At 37.1% G+C, this 19801-nt stretch overlaps 1 protein-coding gene across 2 annotated transcripts; it reads right to left on the bottom strand.

Moving 5' to 3' along the window:
• Positions 1-224: 224 nt before the first annotated feature.
• Positions 225-12525, bottom strand: LOC107771851 (uncharacterized). Of its 2 annotated transcripts, none has more exons than XM_016591308.2 (11): positions 11955-12525; positions 5771-5992; positions 5515-5642; positions 5162-5270; positions 4997-5036; positions 3883-3972; positions 3687-3786; positions 3422-3561; positions 2017-2119; positions 1008-1894; positions 225-675 (listed from the first exon to the last, which is right to left on the bottom strand). In XM_016591308.2, exons 2-11 carry the CDS (start codon positions 5907-5909, stop codon positions 420-422), a joined length of 1992 nt encoding a protein of 663 aa, XP_016446794.1. In that variant the 5' UTR covers positions 5910-5992; positions 11955-12525; the 3' UTR covers positions 225-419. The 2 variants fall into 2 exon arrangements, with proteins under 2 accessions (XP_016446794.1, XP_016446793.1); XM_016591307.2 differs by having other exon boundaries at positions 11981-12505.
• Positions 12526-19801: the final 7276 nt, after the last annotated feature.

Consider the following 19801-nt stretch of genomic DNA (forward strand, 5'->3'; position numbering starts at 1 on the left):
AGAAGAACATTACTACTTGTGTATTCAAGAAAACATGCAATAGAAAATTGAGTACCATCTCACGTCCACGCAATAAGTAGTTTAAGTGACCAAGTAAATCATGATAAACCAGTATTGTAATATTTTTCTAACGAGAAAAAAGAAAGTTTTATACTTCTTTCCTCTTGAGAATAACAAGCCCAAAAAAAAAAAGAAAAAAAAAAGAAAATACACACTCCGCCTTATTTCCTTTTCTTATATTAGCTCTTATAATTCTGGTACCGTGGACATAAAGTTACATTGTAATACATATGATCATGTTAGTTACATTGTATTGTACAGAACACTCTGGTATTGACCTTAATTTCATTAAGAATTTTACAGCCGTAATAACAGGTAAAACTATGTTTTTTCGTTCCTATAAAAAAAATTGTTCAATCTCAACCCATGACCTGTCCCGGGAGAAAATACAAGCAGCAGTAAAATGGTAGCTTTCTTTTCCTTTTACCATTCTCTTTTCCGTGGACGCTATCTGCATGGACAGCCGTGACGTTATCTTCCTTTGTTTGGTCTACTGAGGTATGTACAGCAGTATGGTGTTCATCGCCCAAGGTTTCAACATAATCATCTGGTGATGCAGGAGCAATCTTCTTGTTGTGGGTAGCTTCCCTCGTGCACAGACTAGAACTTGTACGCCTGGAAAGTTTATACACCAATTTTTTAGATATTAATAGATTAGAAGAAGATATGATCAAACGCATAGTAATCAAATCATGCCATTTCAACAAAAATTTAGCGTTGCAGAACCTTCTCTGCATGCATAATTCGAGACGTTCAGACGAAGTTGCAGAAATCTAAGGTTTTTACTAAGCTAAGTGACGATCTCTTTGCCGTTTCTATGTACTCATTTGGCAAATACATATTTAACTTCTTGGAAACCAATTTGGCACGTTTGGTGTAGAATAAATAAGCTTAGCATCACCCATTATTTCAATGTAGCCTCTTGCTATTAAGCAAACAAAATTTACCTGGAACTGTGACTAGCAAAGCTGTTCCTGTGTTCGTAAGGGGTCGCCTCTGACAATTCCTTTTTTGGTGAATCAGCACAAGCTCTGCCACTTCCATGAATTCGATCAGTTTCTGATGATTTTGAATTTTTCTGACCATCCTCCTCTACACCTACATACTTAACAGTAGTGTTGCTGGGAACAGATCTAATCTCCAAATTATATCCAAAATCCTTTATGATAGAGATAGCCTTCTCTAAAGTTCCCAGAGCTTGTCGGACCTCAGAGCTAATCAAAACCTTCTTGTTGTTGGCAGGCATGTGCACGACTTGATTAGCTGGATAATTGTGCGCTTTCTTGTCATTCTCATTTAAACTTTCAATCATTTCACTCGTGTCTTCATCAATTTCCTCAATTTCGCTATGAACTTTGTTATCTCCAGCCACAAAGTCGTCCTGCTGTGATGAACTGGTTAAACCATTATCGGATTGCACCATCTGTTCTGGGCTTTTGACTTCGACATTTGTTTGTGTTCCTTGATCCACGTGAACACAGGCGTCTCCTATTGGGTCTTGGAGTTCTAAAGCACCATTGCCATCTCTTGTCCCTTCATCAAGTCGAAGAGATGCATCTTTCTTCAAGTCTTTTTGCCGTCCCAAAGTCTCACTTGTCCCTTTATCAAGATTAACACATATGTCTTCCTTCAACTCTTGCAATTGTAAATCCCCATTGCCATTTCTTTTCTCTTCATCAAGCTGACACACATCTTTCTTTAGGTCTAGCAGTTCCAAAGCCGCATTTCCATTACTTATATTATCTGAATAAAGAGCTTTCCGTATTCTAGCATATAGTGGATCTTTTAGAGCGTTGCTGAAATCTTCGTCACCTTTGGCTACTGAAGCTACTTCCTGCAAGAAAAATAGTATATTATAATTATTATCCAGAGAACACAAATATTGATTTTATCAGATCATCGTATTTCACAAAAAGAAAAATCAGAAACAGAAGTGGGAACTGAACTGGCATTAACCTTTTTATAAAGCTTGAAACCAGCACCTACGAGCTGCCTTGAAACAAAATTGATGAATGAGGGAGGAACAAAGTCCAGTTTGATATCCATGTTTGCTATAGTCCTGTTAAATTTAAAAGCAGAAAAAGAGAGTTCATAATAAAATAATAGGAGCGACAAATTCTTTTTAACACTGAATTTGATGTCACTCTGACTATCCTACGCCGCTTATCGCAGCATTAGGCTTTTCTTTCTTTCCAATAACTAGGTACTTTTTCATCAAAGAGAAGTAGGTGATCACGATTATACATCTACTATAAACAGTATCTGATTTATAAAACAGTATTTGGTTAATGTTGTATCCTGTCTTGTTGCACATAAAAGCACTGAATCAAGAGGAACGTTCTCCCTTTTGCCAAAAGTATCAGCTCTAAACATTTGCAGAACTACTGCTAACCACCAAAAAAGAGGAGGAAACCTTTTTTGGGCTTCTAGGACTTCATTTCATCTCTGTCTTCGTCTTAGCTGTTTCAGCTTTCATTGGTCGAAGAACCCGTTGAATGTTGACCAAATTGGGTAAGACTCTTGTCACTGACACAGGTGTCATGTCGACATTCTAATTCCTTCGGTTCTTTAGGAGCTCAAACAACATGCAAGTACATCACGGAGCACCACTCTTAAAGAATAATATATTGTTATGTTGGATTCTAGAAGAGTAGTCGTTATATTATTGCATATTTCCAATATATCAAGAGCAGGACATACTCCAAGAATCTGTGCAACATAGCTGGCAATGCAATTTATATGAACGTTCTCTTTTTTTCAATATGTAAATATAGGAACTCTTTGATAAGAAAATTTTAGTCAGTAAACAGGACCATCTTGTACGAAGAAATATTAGCTTATTACAACCAAAGCTCTCAACGTATTGAGTGGAAGAATCATGTTTCAATACCACTGGAACCTACTTAATAGCCATATCATCAACTTCAGCTAGAGTTAGAACTTTTTAGAGTGGAAGTCAAAATAGCGGGGTTGTTCCGAACATGGGAAATTGTGCTACCCATTCTCAACCTCCCCCCTCCCCCTCCTCCCCCCTCCCAACCTAATGAATTGGAGAAGGAACCAGATTACCAGAATAAAATTTTCAAAGATTTATTACTATATCACTTAAAGTTTCAACACTACAAAATCTTATATCCACAAACAGTCCTCATAGTTCCAAAAGCATCTTCTTGAAACCCCCCCCCCCCCCAACAAAAAAAATAATAATAATAATAAAGAAGTTGTAGTGCATGAGGCTAACACGAGAAAGCAAAAGGAAGCGTTCAAAGCTGAGCATACTGCCCATGTCAAGACTTGCTATGCCTGTCTATCTATATGTGATAAATATTTTAAATTTAATATAAAAGAAGTTCAAAGTTACCTGAAGTAGCTACGATTATCAGTAACTTTCTGGATAGCAAAACCTCCCACCACATCAATTCGTACTACATCCAGTGGAATTGGTATTCCATCTTTTGAAAAACCATGAGTGCTTCTATCAACACTATCTAAGTCAGAGATCTGGAAATAGAGCTTGCTTGCTATCAGTTGCTTTAATATTGATGAGAACAAATATGATAATGGAAATATAGATAGTTATCAAAGATATAATCATTGGCAAATGTCATGGACTTTCACAAACTTACCGAATTTAGAAGTACTACAATCAGACCATCTTGAAAGTACTCAAATACAAAGAAATGTATAAGGGCCTCCCTTGCTGACAACGGCCATGAAAGCTTCATCCTTTCTTCCAAGTAGTTAAACATATATCAGCACATTATTAGAGACATAATAAGAAGAACAAAATAAACATCTATGGACTGCTATAGGATGACAAACCTTACTAGACATATTTGTTCACCGTCTCTGACCTTCTGCAAGCACTCGGAGGCTACAATCTTGAATGTTGGAATTGTGGTTTGCGGCCACCTGATGCGAAAATGGGGTGTATTAACACAATTTGTTGCTTGACATTTATCCACAACGAGTTTTTGCATTGATAGTAGAAACGCACATTAAATAGAAGTGAAAAAGGATAAGTAGAAATATCCATTAAACAGAAGTGTCAATACAACATCAGACTATCCCTCAATCCCAAAATCGCTGGGACAATCCCTTGAACTAGTATTCAACGAACATTACTGTATCACCAATGGATATGTTAAAGATAATTTTGAACCTCTACTGACATTTTATTTAGCATTAAGCTTCTTCGAGCAGATCCATTCTAGAGCTTTCATATTCACATTTACTGCATTAAGTCTACCAGCAGCTTTAATGTGCATCATCACCTTGAAAAAAGGTAAGAGCAAATGCTCCCCAATATAGACAAAACCAAGAAATTCCGGTTGTGCTACAAATACACACATATATTTCTGTGTAGTACTTTTCTTAAAATATATATGTGCTCTTATTATTTACCTTTTGTTTGTGCATTAACTACTTGGGTTGTACAGGTAATAAAGAGTATCTCTGAGCGGATGCTGCGATACAATTGTACTTCATGCACAATTTCTCCCCGCTCCCCCTAATGAATTCACCATGAATGTCATTCTCCGTGAATTGCTTCAAAAGCCACCTATCCACCACTTCTACCAGTCTCATATCTGCCAACTTATACAATTTCTCTTACTCGAATGCTTGATTTCGAACTTATGCAAAATTTGCTGATACAAATGCAATACCACCATTACAGCTAAAATTTTATAGTTCAAGCTCTGCACCGACTCCAGTCCCTTTGTGCCAGAAAATGCGAACATTTGTATTAAGAGTTTACCCAGACAATTATTCTTTAGGACATCAAAAGTGTCAGATTTTTATATCCTTATTTCACTCGTTGCTTGTGAAGATTATTTAGAAGCAGTGCAGCAAGCAGCTGCCTAGAAACTGATTTTTGTTGCATGGTAAACATGAGACAGGCTGCTTAAGAGTCTTTAGCATACTGGATACTCACCATTTCTTGTAGAGCTCTGCCCCCCATGAGATGCATAAACCTGAAACAGCCATTTCTTATCTCAAAAGTCGTCCAATACTAAAGCAACACGAACTTTCTACATGACCTTGACTGATAACCACTCCAACAGTGAATAAAATAGTTGAGATTTTAATTTTATCTTACAAACATCTGCTGGGCCATCTACATAGCCTTCAACAAGGAGAGTATGGAAAGGAGTGCCTTCTGGTCCCTCTCGATACATAACACGGTATTCTTCAGTATCTTGTTTTACCTGCAAAAGATGGAGAAACCAGCATTGCTCTCATATTAAATAACAGATGAGGAGAAATATTTTTACAATACATGAATAGTAACACTAAAAATTTCTGGCTGTCCAATAAAGCATCAGGCTTTGGTGCTACTAAAAACGAGCAACACTGATGCTTCAAATAAGTTTCGGATCCACAATCACATTAGTGAGTCAAGATTTTGAGAATTAGAAAAAAGATAATCTATAAATGTGATAGATAGCCTACTTTCCAACCACCATGTGTTGCCTCAGAAGACTTTGACTTCTCACCATCAGTTACAGATGCACTCCTTAACATGCTCAGGAAGTTTGCCACTTCCTTGGTTCTTCTCTCAACTAGATTATCACTAGATTCTGCAAGAGAAAAGGGGATGGGGATGGATAAAGGCATCTCTGCTTAGTATGTTTAGATGATATAAATGTTTTAGAATTAGGCAACTACCTATCAAAGTAAAATCCATATTCAAAGTGACAGAACAAACCTTGAAGATCACATTCTGATGAGCGTAGCATTTGATTCTTGACAAGGGGCTTAAGTAAATCATTGTTTACAAGATCATGAGACGCCAGCGTCTGATCCAATCTATCGCGGTACTGAGAGATGTTACCAGTGTCCCTCATATTTATCAAGGAAAACAGTACTGTCTCCTCTCTAATTCTTAATCAATGAATGAAGTGATTTGGTATATCAAGTATGGAGGGACCTACAAATTTATGAAAAATCATGTTTCAGAAAAGCTTCTCAGTATAGATGTATTTGTGTAAGTTAGTCACGACAGGAATTTGAACTTTTGACAAAATAAATTTATTATTCAATGGATATATATCTATGCCATTTTTTTATTCAAAGTTAAATATCACACATAAAATGGATTAGATACTTTATCTGAAAATTTGTCAGCAGGGAATTCAAGCAAACAAGGGAAAGAGCAAATCTCAGAGTATCCGAACAAGGTCCATAGGTTTGGTAAACATATAATAAATGTTGGGCCATCCAAGCAACTCTGAGAATTTGTGTACATAACATAACTAAGAAGTGCCAAAAATTTAAGACGTATAGGTTAAATAAAGATAGACATTTAGTACAGCCTGATCAGATATATAAAGTTGATTAAATGTGCAACTTCAGGGAAGTTATACACCACCTAATTGACTTCAAATAGAAACTCAATAGCTATTTCTTTCCTATCCAAATCATTATCCATAAATGAATGATAGCAAATGATACTGGTTTCAGTTAACACTAACCAAAAAAAAGTTCCCAGCACCTACTAGTCCACAGATGCAGAAAATTCTAGATCCGCCACTGCCCACCCTCCTCAGACCCCACTCATATTGGGTATATTATTGTTGTATTGATTGGTGATATATATATTTGGTTAAACCCAGAAAGGATTCTGGGGTGTTGTATTATATCATGAACTCACAAAACAGAGGGGGGCTTGACCTGACCTCTGGAATACAACACAGATTGTTAGACAATCAATACAAAAAAGGAGACAGTTAACCACAAAGTCTCCAAACTAACTACTATACAATTAACTAACAAAAAAATTGGCTTTGTCGTTATCCATCAAAAGAGGTCCTTTAGCTTTCCCTGGTAATTGCTGAAAGGAATGATATACGGCTCCCTCAGTCAATGTACCAGCTAACTTAGCGAGATAGTCAGCCACCTGATTGGCTTCCCTATAGCAATGAGATATCCTGATAGTTGCTTGATCCAAAATCTGCAATGTGTTTTCGATGATGTTTCTGAGGAGAAGGTTGCTAGTGAGTCTATTTCTCAACATGTTTACCACAACCGTTAGAAATGCACCATAGCACATCTGTTATACCCGTTAGAAATGCACCAGATCCCTCCATAATGTACAGCTAAAGCTTCTGCACAATTGTGGTCCTTGCATTGTACAAGGATAGCAAATGCAAAGATGAAATCCCCATGTTCATTTCTGACAATTCCACCTATTCCTGCTTTTCCACTCTCCTTCGAAAAACTCCCATCTGTATTAATTTTAACTTCTCCAGAACCCGATTTCTCCCATGTGACAAATATACTTCTGGAGATTGGCTTAAGCTTCTCAACATCCTCACAGATTCTACTCCAAGGCATACTCAGTTTGCAGCTAGGAAATGCCCTTGCAATTGTAGTCTTAATAGTCCATAAAATTTGGTGTTCCATGCTAGAAAGATAGAATTTTTTTGTTCTCCATATCTACAAGCACACCTGCTCTTCCAGAGAATGACAATAGGTGTTATTTGTATGAGCATTTTATGGACGGGGTTCATGTATTTACTTTGCCACCAGCTATTGAGGAACTCCCTCACAACAGTTCTATGGTATTTGATTCCCAAAGGTTGGCCAAACCTACACCAGAGGAATTGTGCAGTATCACTCTCAATAAACAAATGTTGGATAGTTTCACCATGAGGAGCAAAACAACAAGAGTAATTAGTCACTAACTGGATTCCAAATCTACTAATGGTGTCATCAAAAGGAAGTTTTCCTTTAATCAATCTCCAGGACAAAAAGGAAATTTTAAAAGGTAGACATGAGTGCCAAACCTTACTGCAAAGGTAGTTAATCTGGTTGTGTTTCCTAATACTCTGCCAGGCAGCATAATTAGAAAAATGTTCATCCGTAGATGTCCTCCAAGTGATGAAATCAGGCCTGTTTCTATCTCCAATATCTATTTTGACTATGTGTTGCACCATCCAGTTTGGTAGAGTAGCTTGTAACTTCTGCATATCCCATCCCATGTCATTAAAAAATTCATTCACCTTGCTTTTAGGAGAAGTTTGTAGTGTTGGGCATAGATTAGCTAAGGCTCCTTTTTCCGACCAATTATCCCACCAAAAGCTACCTTCTCCATCTTGCAGTTTCCATGCCATATTAGGTTCTATTTTCTTTTTGATTTGCATAAAGCTCATCCAGTTATGTGAGTTCCCTGAAACTGCTACTTTGGCCACCGGGTGTGCTCTAATACAGTACTTGGCCTTAGTAAAGGTAGCCCAAAGAGTGGGTTGGGATCTGAATCTCCACCACCTTTTCACTGTAAGAGAATCACATATGTCAGTCATTCTTCTAACTCCCACTCCACCTTCCTCTTTAGGATAGCATAGGTTTGCCCAAGAACTCCAATGATAATTGTTTTTGTCCCCATTTGAGCCCCAAAAGAATCTGGCAAAGTGCCTCTCCATCAAGTTAAGAATACTTTTAGGAGGATTTAATGATGTCATGGTGTAGGTAGGTAGTGACTGCAATACATGTTTAATCAAGATTATCCTGCCCCCGTAAGACAGCATTTTCCCTTGCCATCCATTCAGTCTCTTAATTATTTTAGCCAACATGTCCTCAAAGTATTCCACTTTTTTCCTTCCCACATATATTGGACAACCCAGGTAGTGGAAAGGAAACTCCTTTTTCCAAAAAATCAGTTGCTTCTCTGATTTTGTTGATCCTGTTGGCTCCGGTTCTTGGTGCAGTAAGAAAAAAACTTTTATCCTTGTTAACCTTTTGACCAGAGTTTTTTTCATACCACTTTATCTGTTTCATTATAGCCTTGATGGATTTAGTGTTGCCACTACTAAATACCACCAAATCATCTGCATATGCCAAATGGTTGATTGTGGGACCTCGATCGTTCATTGAAAATGGGATGAAATAGTCACTATGATTGAGCTGATTCAAAAGTCTAGACAAAGACCTCTGAACCAATGATGAACAAAGAAGGGGACAAAGGATCTCCCTGCTTGAGACCCTGTGATGATGTGAAAAATCCATTTCTCGTACCATTTACTAATATAGAATACCACACTCCAGATATTAGTTTTCCAATCATTTCTATAGTTCTCATTGAAGCCAAATCTCCTTAGTACTGCCATAAGAAAAGGCCAAGACATTCTATCGTATGCTTTGGCCATATCCAACTTCATCACCATGTTTCCCCCTATGTTTTTCTTTTTTATGTCCTGGACAATCTCCTGAGCCAACTGAACATTCTCTGTAATGAGCCTGCCCTTCAAGAAGCCACTCTGATTCTCAGAAATCAATGTGGTCGGCATAGGATTTAGCCTTCTAGATATAATTTTGGTTATGATCTTGCTGATAAAGTTACTCAAGCTGACAGGCCTCAGTTCTGAGAAACTAGGGAAGCAATACTAGAAGGGTATGAGTGAAAACTTCGTCAATGTTCCCCCGTTAAAAAAACTCTGAACAAAATCAGTGATGTCATTTTTAATGATATCCCAGCAACTGTGAAAAAACCTCCCACTGAAACCATCTGGTCCACCACAACTACTGGCACTCATACTGAACACTGCTTTCTTGATTTCCTCTTCTAGTGGAGTGCATGAGATCGATTCACTATCTTCATCTGTAATGCAAATAGTAATACATTGAAGGATTCTATGGTCCAAGACGGGTTGTTTAAGATTGAAAAGATCTTCGAAGTGTTTTATAGCAGCTTTGGAGATGTTCTCATTTCCACTCACCCATTTGCCCCTCTTATTCTTGATTCTATGTAGTTGTAGTTTCCTCCGCCTTTCTCGAATCACTGCATGGAAGTACTTGCTATTACAGTCCCCCTCCTCAAACCATTTGATTTGAGATTTCTGCTTAAGTAATGATTCCTGCTTGTTGAGCCACATTATGTATTCAGCGTGCACCTTGTTCATTTCCTCCGTCCCTTGCTCAGTATTGTACAATAGGTCAATATCTTCCAGATTTTGTACCTTTGCTTCCCATTCTTCCACTTGTTCATATACATCTCCAATTGTTTCCCTAGACCACTGACTCAATCTTCTCCCCACCTTCTTGAGTTTTTATTGCAGCCTCCACATAGGGTTACCATCAAAATGGTGATCCCATTCATTTCTAACAATTTCAAAAAATCCAGGTTGTTTGATCCAGAAATCTAGGAATTTGAAGTACTTAATTCCTGTTTGCTGGTCTGTTTTGCATTTCATAAGCAACGACCTACGATCTGATCCCACTCTAGCAAGGTGTTTCACTGTATTAGAACTGTACTTTTGCACCCAAAGATCATTCATAAAAACTCTATCTAACCTCTTCCAGATTCTCTTGCTAGGTCTCCAATTATTGCACAAGGTGACATTGGATCCAATAAATCCAATATCGGCCATCCCACAAGAATCCATACATTCAGCAAAGTCAAAAACTTCTATAATTTCTATGTGGTCTGCCTCCTACCTTCTCCTCCGGATCAAGAATAACGTTAAAATCCCCTCCGACGCACCAAGGATCAGTAATTCTTGAATTTAAATTTTCCAGATTGCTCCAAAGTTCTTTCCTCTCAGCTGTAGTGCACTTAGCATACACAGCTGTAACAAAGAACCAATCAAAAGAAACATTCTTCCTAAATTTGAGAGTAATTTGTTGTTCATGGTCAGAGACTACAACAGCCTGACAGTTATCTTCCAAAAACACCAAATGTGCCCATTTTGATTAGTAGTACAGTGTTGAAAAACCAAAAAAATTCTTGTACCCCTCCACTTTATTAGCATTAACAAAAGGTTCAAAAATCGCTACCATATCAACTTTGTTTATATATACTAGTTTTTTAAGCCTATGAATTGCTTTCTTTTTTCTCACCCCCCTTATATTCCATATAATTGCACTAATCATAAAAGAATATTTAGGAGTTTTTGTTGTCGCCTCCCTCACCAGAAGGTTCTGCTTTGTTTTTGTTGTTCTTAGAGGATTCTTTTGTCTACTTCTCCCCCTTTTTACTGGTGAAACACCATTCCTTTCACATACTTCCTTCATGTGTCGATGTGCATGATCTTCATCATTGTGATTGTCATTATGTTCGGCCACATTCAAAGGGTCATTGATGATTAATTCAGCATGCTCTTCATCTGTTTCTTCCACAATTTCTTGTGAGCTTTGTGCATTAGGGAGTTGACCAAAAATATCAACTACCAAGTTTATTGGTGCCTGTTTTTTCACATAGGATGGAAGACTGCTGCTTGATTCAGAGACAACATCCTCCTTCCTTTGGTTTTTAGTAACAGAGTGTTCACAATCTTTGTCGTCCGGGCCCTTGTTGAGATGTTGCATACCCTCACTAAATTGCTCATGTGTACCTCCTCTATCAACCTCTTCCTCCTTCTTACTATTGATTGTGCCTTGACTGGATTCTTGGTCGTGCCCATTTAACAATTTCTCCCCAATATGTGAGCTGATTTTCTCCTTTTGATTGCTTCTTTTTCTTAACTTTGCCTTTTCCTGTGAAAGCAGAGGTTTAAACATCACCTTGACTTTCTTTTTCGGAGTTTTGTTTTGTTTCTTCTTCTTTTTCTTCTTCATGGCCATCCTAGCATTCATCGTAGTCACCTCCTCATCAAAATCAGCTCTTCAGAGATAATACACACGCTACCAAACTAACCTCATATAGGAAGCAAACAGCTTTTAGTTTTCAATAACTATTATTCATAACAAGGCTCACAGCAGTGGTTTAAGTTCAGTTCAATCAAAATCAAAATCATAATCTAAATCAACAAAACTCAGGAATTCACTTACTACTACTCCCATCTTTCCTCAAACAAACAAACAAACCACAAAGACACAAACTTTAATAGTCAAACTCAAGTAATCATCCAATCAACAAAAATCAAGCTAACAGTAAAGCAAAGAATCAAAATTACATCAAAGTTTCAACTTTTTAACTCACTCAACAGCTGTTCTGAAGGAAATCAAGCTGGAATCTTGAAGTTTAGAGCACGACTCAGTAAAGTGCAAAGACTGAATTTTTATGGCTTCTTTCAAAGACACGGATCTCAAGGAAATTGATTGAAGCTAAAAAAAAGGACAAGATCAGGTGCAAAGGCGGATATCTAACATGGGCTCTCCTTAATAATAACGAATTTGCAGACAACAAAGCAGCAGAATAATCCACAGTGGGAAATGGGAATCAAGAGCTGAACTATTCCAAAGAATTTTTCAAAGCTAAAAATTTTTACTGTAAGAAGATATCTTTAAAATAATATTCCTGTATGTCCTTTTTAGTTTATTTAAAAAACAAAAATCAGTTTCTATAACTAATTTAATATATTATTAATTTTTATCTTACTAAAATAATTTATATCACATAAATATTTATAACTTATTTAGATTATATATTTCTAAATTCTTTTCTTTCTAAGGTCTAAACTTATTTAAACATGCCACAGAAATAAAAATGTAGGAAAGCTAAGAGTGAGTCAAGAATGATGTGTCGAGAAAACACTACTTAAGAAGTCTGTCTTTTTAAGTTGTATCTGGTTGACCCCTTTTAATCATTACTTTTTCAAGGATTTATGTTTTCTAATGCTACTAGCTTCTCCTCATTTTTTTTTTTTTTTTTTTTTGCTTAACAGTATGCTCTCCTAAAATTATGGGCACTTTTTACTTTCTTCAGAGATATAATGTGTTATCTATTTTAATAAATGTATTGTTTAGAGCTTAAGCACACCTTAATTATTTGATTGGATACATGCTTCCTTTTATAATTATCTGTTGGACAATATTTAATTGAAATTGAGAAAAAATAATTATTCATAGTTGAAGTTAAAAGAGAACATTTAAAAGTATTATCATTTTACCACCAAGACTTAAAAAAATATAAAAAAAAATGCCCTAGTGATATTTTATCTTTATTAAAATTTAAACCTTGATCTTTTGTGTCACTTTTTTGACATGATTTGTAATTAGTGTTAAGAACAATACTGATACAATTAATAAAAACCTTAAGCTTCATTCTAAATTATGCGAAAATGCAATATGACAATATTTATGCGAATGAAGAAGTTTAAATAATTTTACATAAAAGTATCAAGGAATTGTTTGAAGATTTCATATAATTGGATGGAGAATCAATGATATGTGTTGATGTTCACCTACTTTAAGCATTTATTTCTCCAACTATTCTGGTGACCGGGGAGACTTGTGGGTACAATTATTAATGGAAGACTTGCCCATTATTATAGTGGTCCAATTCATCATCTTCTTACAAAAAGATGGAAGTTTAATAAATCCAAGAAGGTCCTAAAATATCCTTAAAAAGGTTTAAAATTACCCTCTATTATACTGTTAGCTCAGAAAAATCCCTACCGTCTTACTATTGAAACACATGTACCCCTAACTTGACGGACTAGACATGTGGCACCCATCTAAAGTAGTTGGTCCATCCGGCCTTAAATTAGATGCGACCCGCCCCATTACCCGCTACCTGACCCATAAAGTTTGACCCTCTCCTCCTTTCCATCTAACTCTCCAACTAACCAAAATAGTTGTCTCCACCGCCACCATCTTTTTTTTTATTGCAAAGGATTTCATCAATAAACCGTCACAAACTCATAATAGAGATGAAGAAAATCGAGTTCCAACCTATGACAATCAAGGTCTAAACCAAATAAGGAGCTCAAAATTGGTAAAGGGACAACAACGACGATGAGGCCCAAACTTAGAAGCTAAGAGAGCTTCACAAATTAGCAACCTTCGATAGGAATTAGAATAGTAGCGGCCTCATAAAAAAATGGTAACAAGGATAATTTCATTTTCATATAAACGGGCGGGGGAGGGAAGAAGAAGACAAGAGTATGGGTGGGGGAGAGGGGGGAGAAGAAAACAAGAGTATGGGTGGGGGAGGGGGGAGAAGAAGGGTACAATAGGGTGGGGGAAAATTTATACAGGGTCTTCTTTTAATTGAAGGATACCGTAAGGCAGCGGGAGGCGGGTCGCCTAAGACTGAATGGACTAATAGCCTTGGATGTGTGCCACATGTCTAGTCCGCCAAGGTAGGAGTATAGTAAGACGGTGGGGATTTTTCTGAGCCAATAGTATAACGGAGGGTAATTTAAAATAATTTCTAATAGTAGAGGGGTATTTCAGGGCCTTTTCCGTTAAGAAAATGGATTCAATCTCACCCCTCTCCAGTGTTGAATGATATATGACTCCTTCCTTTTCACCACAAAAGTTGCGGTGGACAGATAGAGTTTATCGATCTTTAATAAGTAGTTTTGGGTTTGCATCTTGAAAATAAATAAAACAATTTAGTAGGGAGCATTTTCCTTTTTAATGGGCCTTACCCGACGCGAATTCAAATTAATTGAAATCTTAAAGTAGGTACTTCTCCACTTCATTATTTTTAATATAATGAAAGAAGAAAGTAAGGGAAGATGCCTATATATGCTAAATAATAAACCTAATTATTACTATCAGGGAGATTTTTCTTTAATTACTTAACACATAATAAACTAATCAAAGAGAACTTAAAATTAAATAATTATTTGAATGAAGGACCAAAAAGATGTATGAAAAACAACCTCGACAACACTGGCTCCTGCTTTGCTTGTGGCTGCATCTGCCTTTTGGGCATCTTCTGTTGAGAAGGAAAAACAAAAATTATAACAAGAATAATAAGATTGTCAATATCTTCTTATGTTAGCAAAGACATTATATTCATCTAATTAATTTATTGTACTGCCGTATAGGACCTATTTGTTGTGGCCTTATCAGCATCAAATTATATATTGCGTTGCAATTATAATCCCTCTTCAAGTCATTTAATTTTAGTTGGTTTTTGAATTTTGCCATCATATGCCTATGAGAAGAAAAAGAAATTAGACTTTATTTAAGCGTGTATAACACTATAACATGAAGACATGAGCTTAAACTCTATTGACAACTATTAAAAAGTTTCAAAATATTAAATTCAAATTTGAATTTTGCGAATATTTTTATTTGTTTGGATTGAGTATTATTATAAAATGATTGGGATATCCTTTGAAATATATATCTCAATTTTGAGGGAGCTTGGTGAATATTTGAGATTGGGAATAGCCTTTGGTGTATATATCTCAATTTTGAGGGAGTTTGGTGAATATTTGAGATGAATTTGGTTGGAATTTCATATTGAAACTCGAAGAGGATGACACAACATTAGTGACATTAGGAATTTTCATGGTCTAGCTAGTTTCAATAGGAGGTTTGTTAAGGGTTTTAGTACTATAGTTGAGGCGATTAGGAAAGACAAACTCTTCGATTGGGGAGAGAGTCAAGAGGAATCTTTTAGGCTTTTGAAGGAGAAGCTTAGCTTCACACCTCTTTTGCAACTTTCTAATTTTGACAAGACCTTTAAGATTGAAAGTGATGCTAGTGGATTAGGAATAAGAGTCGTACTCGACCAAAACCTATAGAATACTTTAGTAAGAAATTGAAGGGAGATAACTTGAACTATTCCACATATGATAAGAAGGTGTTTGCTTTAGAGAGAGCTTTGACCAATTAGGAAACACTATCTTGGACTAAGAAGTTTGTGATTAGGACCAACCATGTGTCTCTTAAACATATTAATAGCCAAGGTAAGTTAAACAAGAGGCATGCTAAGTGGGTGGAATTCATAGAGACCTCTCCATATGTTATCCACTATAAGAAAGGGAAGGATAATATGGTTGTTGATGCTTTGTCTAGGAGATATTCTTTGATGAACACCCTTACCTCTAGGTTGATGGATTTTGAGAGTATAAAGTAAATGTACCCATTAGATGATGACTTTGAAGAGGCCTATGCTAGGCGTGATCAAGTGGAACAATTAAGGAGAGCTAGTGAATTGGAGGATAAAAAGTTGACGGAGTTTCATAAATTTGATGGGTTCTTGTTTAGAGGAAATAGATTGTGCGTGCCTAAGTCATCTTGGAGAGAGTTGTTGGTAAGGGAGGCACATAGTAGAAGTTTTTGTCACGACCCAAGACCGCCAACTGGCCGTGATGTCACCTAATGCACTTGCTAGGCAAGCCGAATATAACAATAACGAATCATAATAACAGAAATGATAAAATAGTATAAGTCTAAAGTCGTCAACATAACTTAATAGTGTCGATACATAGTAAATCCCTAGAACTAATAAATACAGAGTCATAAGCCCTAAAATAGAAATACAAGTCTGAACTGCCAAATAACCATACTGTCTGAATGAAAGAAAACAGTACAAAATAAAAAGAGACGCCAAGATTGCGGTAGAGATGCAACTCTACCTCGTTTCTCCGAAGATAACTCAACAACAAGCCTCAGCTACTAGTGGCTCGGTCCAATACTTGGATTTGCACATTTAAGTGCAGAGTGTAGTATGAGTACAACCAACCTCATATATTCAACAAGTATCATAACTAACATCAGCGAGGTAATAGAAGCAAGAATTATAAATAATACTAGCTAATCACTTGTACAGTTCATAATTCCAACAAGTGTATAGAACAATAATATGATCAAATCATGAATCACAGATAGAAACCACCTTGGTGCACACAATAACTTAACATACTCTACTCAATCAACGATCTGGCATATAAAGAAGATATGCAAACAAATCAGGTAAACAATCAAGGAAATTGCAAATAAAGATGAAATGCAATAACCAAAACAACAATGGACAGCTTTTCCTCAGCATCTCAATAACCGAACCAAATCATTGATCAACTTTTCTCAAACCACATGTACACGATCAATAAGGAACGTGAGAGGGTGACCCTAGGAGGATGTATCCATATAGTCACGTGCTAAAAATCACAATCCGCCCGGCGTGGTCACAGGCACAATATCACAACCCCCTGGCTGACTGGAAGAATTAGGTGCAACATTCGATCTCTGGGCCTAGCATGCCACTATCTGAGCCAATATCTGTATGGCTCCCCTAAGGCCCCCCTCAGAAATACTGGGACCGGAAGCTGGGGCTGGAGGTGGAACTGGAATATCAGTTGGAGGAATCGTTGCACCCACAGTAGGTGTAGGAATTGGTGCAGTCTGAGCAGAGTAGTAGAATCAGGCGATGTAGTAGTTGGGGGAATATCCTCACCCCTCAGGTGCTCACCCACATCATCAAGTATAGAATCAACTGCCACTCCTGGGGTGGCATTGGCTTTTTGGCCAGTTCTCGCCTTCTTCCTAGGTGCCATGTACTGAAAATTAGAGTAATGCACGAGTTAAAGGAGGAACAATCTTACAATCAGCTCCATCACATGACCTAGAACATCAAAGAAGGGTGGTATTCCTAAATGCCCAAGTAGCCTCCTAATTATAGATGTGGTCAACAATACACCGATAAGAATGACTCAACTAAACACGACTCTGAGATATCCTAGGATACTTTAAAACCTTAGGCTCTGATACCATGTTTGTCATACCGCTCAACCGAGATAACCCTGTCAAGCAAGCATGTTAGATACTTTCTACCCGAACTTACCCATGAATAAAGAGAAGATATAATTCATCAATTAGACTATGAGAAGATCATGTGAGTAACACCAATCCATTACCATTAGTTACATCATTTATAAGTCTCCAAAATATTATATTACATATTCATAGTTTCGAAGTGGAAACATGTGATACAATTACAACATAATTAGTTTGACTTTCCCAACACCAATATACAACCCACACTATGTCTACAGAGCCTCTAACAGATACAAAAGAGTACTATGATAGTGCCGGCAATAGGACTCCGGCTATACCTCAAAACATAATACATAAGGAACAAAAGATATATGACCCCGAAATGAAGTGGGACTCACCAAGTCAGCTGGGAAGAGGGTGTACCGCTATCACTGATCAATGGCGCATGCTGTGGAACCACCTACATCCATTAAAGATACAACGCCCCCGGTAAAAGGGATGTTAGTACATATGGAATAGTACTAGTATATAAGAATAAACACCCTCTCAATAGAACGAGTAACAATACAAGGAGAAACAATTATAGGAGCAATGGAAGCCTCAAACAATAATCAAGTTAGGAGCAAGATAAGTTTTCAAGTAAATTTTAATATTTTAGGTTGGGAGATCTTTAGTACCGATATACCACTGTGATTTTAGCATGGAGTCCGATCACAGCCCGATCGTCTAGGCCGTCTTACCCAAAGACGTCCAATCATAATCACAATCACCACCATATGCGCGGCATGTCATCTGATCTTGACCCGATCGGCTAGGCCGTCTCACCATAATGTCGTATGGATCGACATCACCCTCTGCTAGCAATCATCTCATCTCAATTAAGGGGAATAATCTCAACACATCAATCTCATCCCATTTAAGGGGAATAATCTCAACGCATCAATCTCATCCCATTTATAGGGAATATTCTAAACACATTAGTACGGGGATTTACCCCTCAATCACTCCTACACCGGCACATATAGTTTTGGGGTTAGGTTATTTCAACCTACCCTTCCTCGGTGACTAACGATACTCCCAAAATATTTATTATATAAAGGATTTTCAGTAGCCACAAATGTAATATTATTCTTAGCACGTTGGCGGTATTTCATATTTCATGCTCATCCCCTTCACTTTCAAACATCATCGTAGATTATCAACAACAAGGCATTTCTAATCAAGACTTTAAGTATACATATGAGCAAATAAGAGTCTAAGCATATTGAGTCTTCTTCCAGAATTTGGCATACTAACTTTCATTTGAAACACAACTCAAATTCATAATATTTTAATACACAACCCATACATTGAACACATTTTCAAAGGATAACATAATATGATAAGAGCATTTGAAATTTATTCAGAATAGTCAAATTCATAATGAATAACTCGGAACATGGGAAATAAGAATTTGGCCCATCATACTTTAGACTTATGAGAACATCGTGGGATTCCATTCTAAGAGAGAAGTTCAGCCAACATACCTCGCTTTGAGCTTTCCTTAAATTACTACAATGTTCCAAAAATTCTAGCAACTTCAATCTATTTAGAGACATGATAAAATTGAACCATAATTAGGATGATATTCGTAGGTTCAGCTCATTTAAGCATTTTATCAAATGCTAGGTGTGCATTATGATTTCAAGGTTCTTCTATGGTGGATTCCTTCATCCCACAACCCAATATTTACCCATTTGAGCTCAACAACCTTTCCACAAACCTTGATGGTACATGCATGCATAAATAACACTCTCATACCCAAGAATCACACTCCCCATTACCCATCTTCTACCCCAAATTCGAAATAGAAAGCTAGGGCTAGAACCTTACCTCTTTAGAAGACAACTAGCATGGTTTCCTTGTGAATTCTCTTGAGCAAGGATTGATGAATAAATAGCTTAGGGATTCTTTATCTCACTCTAGAGCACTTTCCTCTCTCTAAAATAACAGTTTGAACCTTCTAAAATAACCCCCAAGGTTGTTTTATAAAAATGGGATCGGGTTATAAAATCAGAAAATGGACCCTCCGAACTCAACTCTACGGTCGCAGAGTGCACCGCAGATCAGGTCTACGGTCCGCAAAGTGGAACGCGAAATGGTCCTCCAAAACTGGGCTGGCTTGGTCCAGTCTACGATAGATCTGCAGTCCGCAAATCAGTTATGAGGTCGAATAGTGCGCCGCAAAATCTTCCTCCGAAGTTTTCTCATGCTGGTTTTGCGACGGATGTGTGACCTGTGAAATGATTATGCGGTCACAGAGTTGACCGCAAAGCGACCTCCAAAATTGGCCCATTTTTCT

The sequence above is a fragment of the Nicotiana tabacum genome, chromosome 19, assembly GCF_000715075.1.
Source record: "Nicotiana tabacum cultivar K326 chromosome 19, ASM71507v2, whole genome shotgun sequence".
In the NCBI taxonomy this organism is placed as follows: domain Eukaryota; kingdom Viridiplantae; phylum Streptophyta; class Magnoliopsida; order Solanales; family Solanaceae; genus Nicotiana; species Nicotiana tabacum.

What these genes read in the sequence shown, in the direction of transcription:
- LOC107771851 (XM_016591308.2), bottom strand. Translation starts at nt 5,909, where the DNA reads ATGAGGGACACTGGTAACATCTCTCAGTACCGCGATAGATTGGATCAG. An exon ending in AGATGGCCCAGCAGATGTTT is followed by an intron (nt 5,037 to 5,161) that starts GTAAGATAAAAT and finishes TGGCTGTTTCAG; the next exon opens with GTTTATGCATCTCATGGGGG. An exon ending in GTTTCAAGCTTTATAAAAAG is followed by an intron (nt 1,895 to 2,016) that starts GTTAATGCCAGT and finishes TTTTTCTTGCAG; the next exon opens with GAAGTAGCTTCAGTAGCCAA.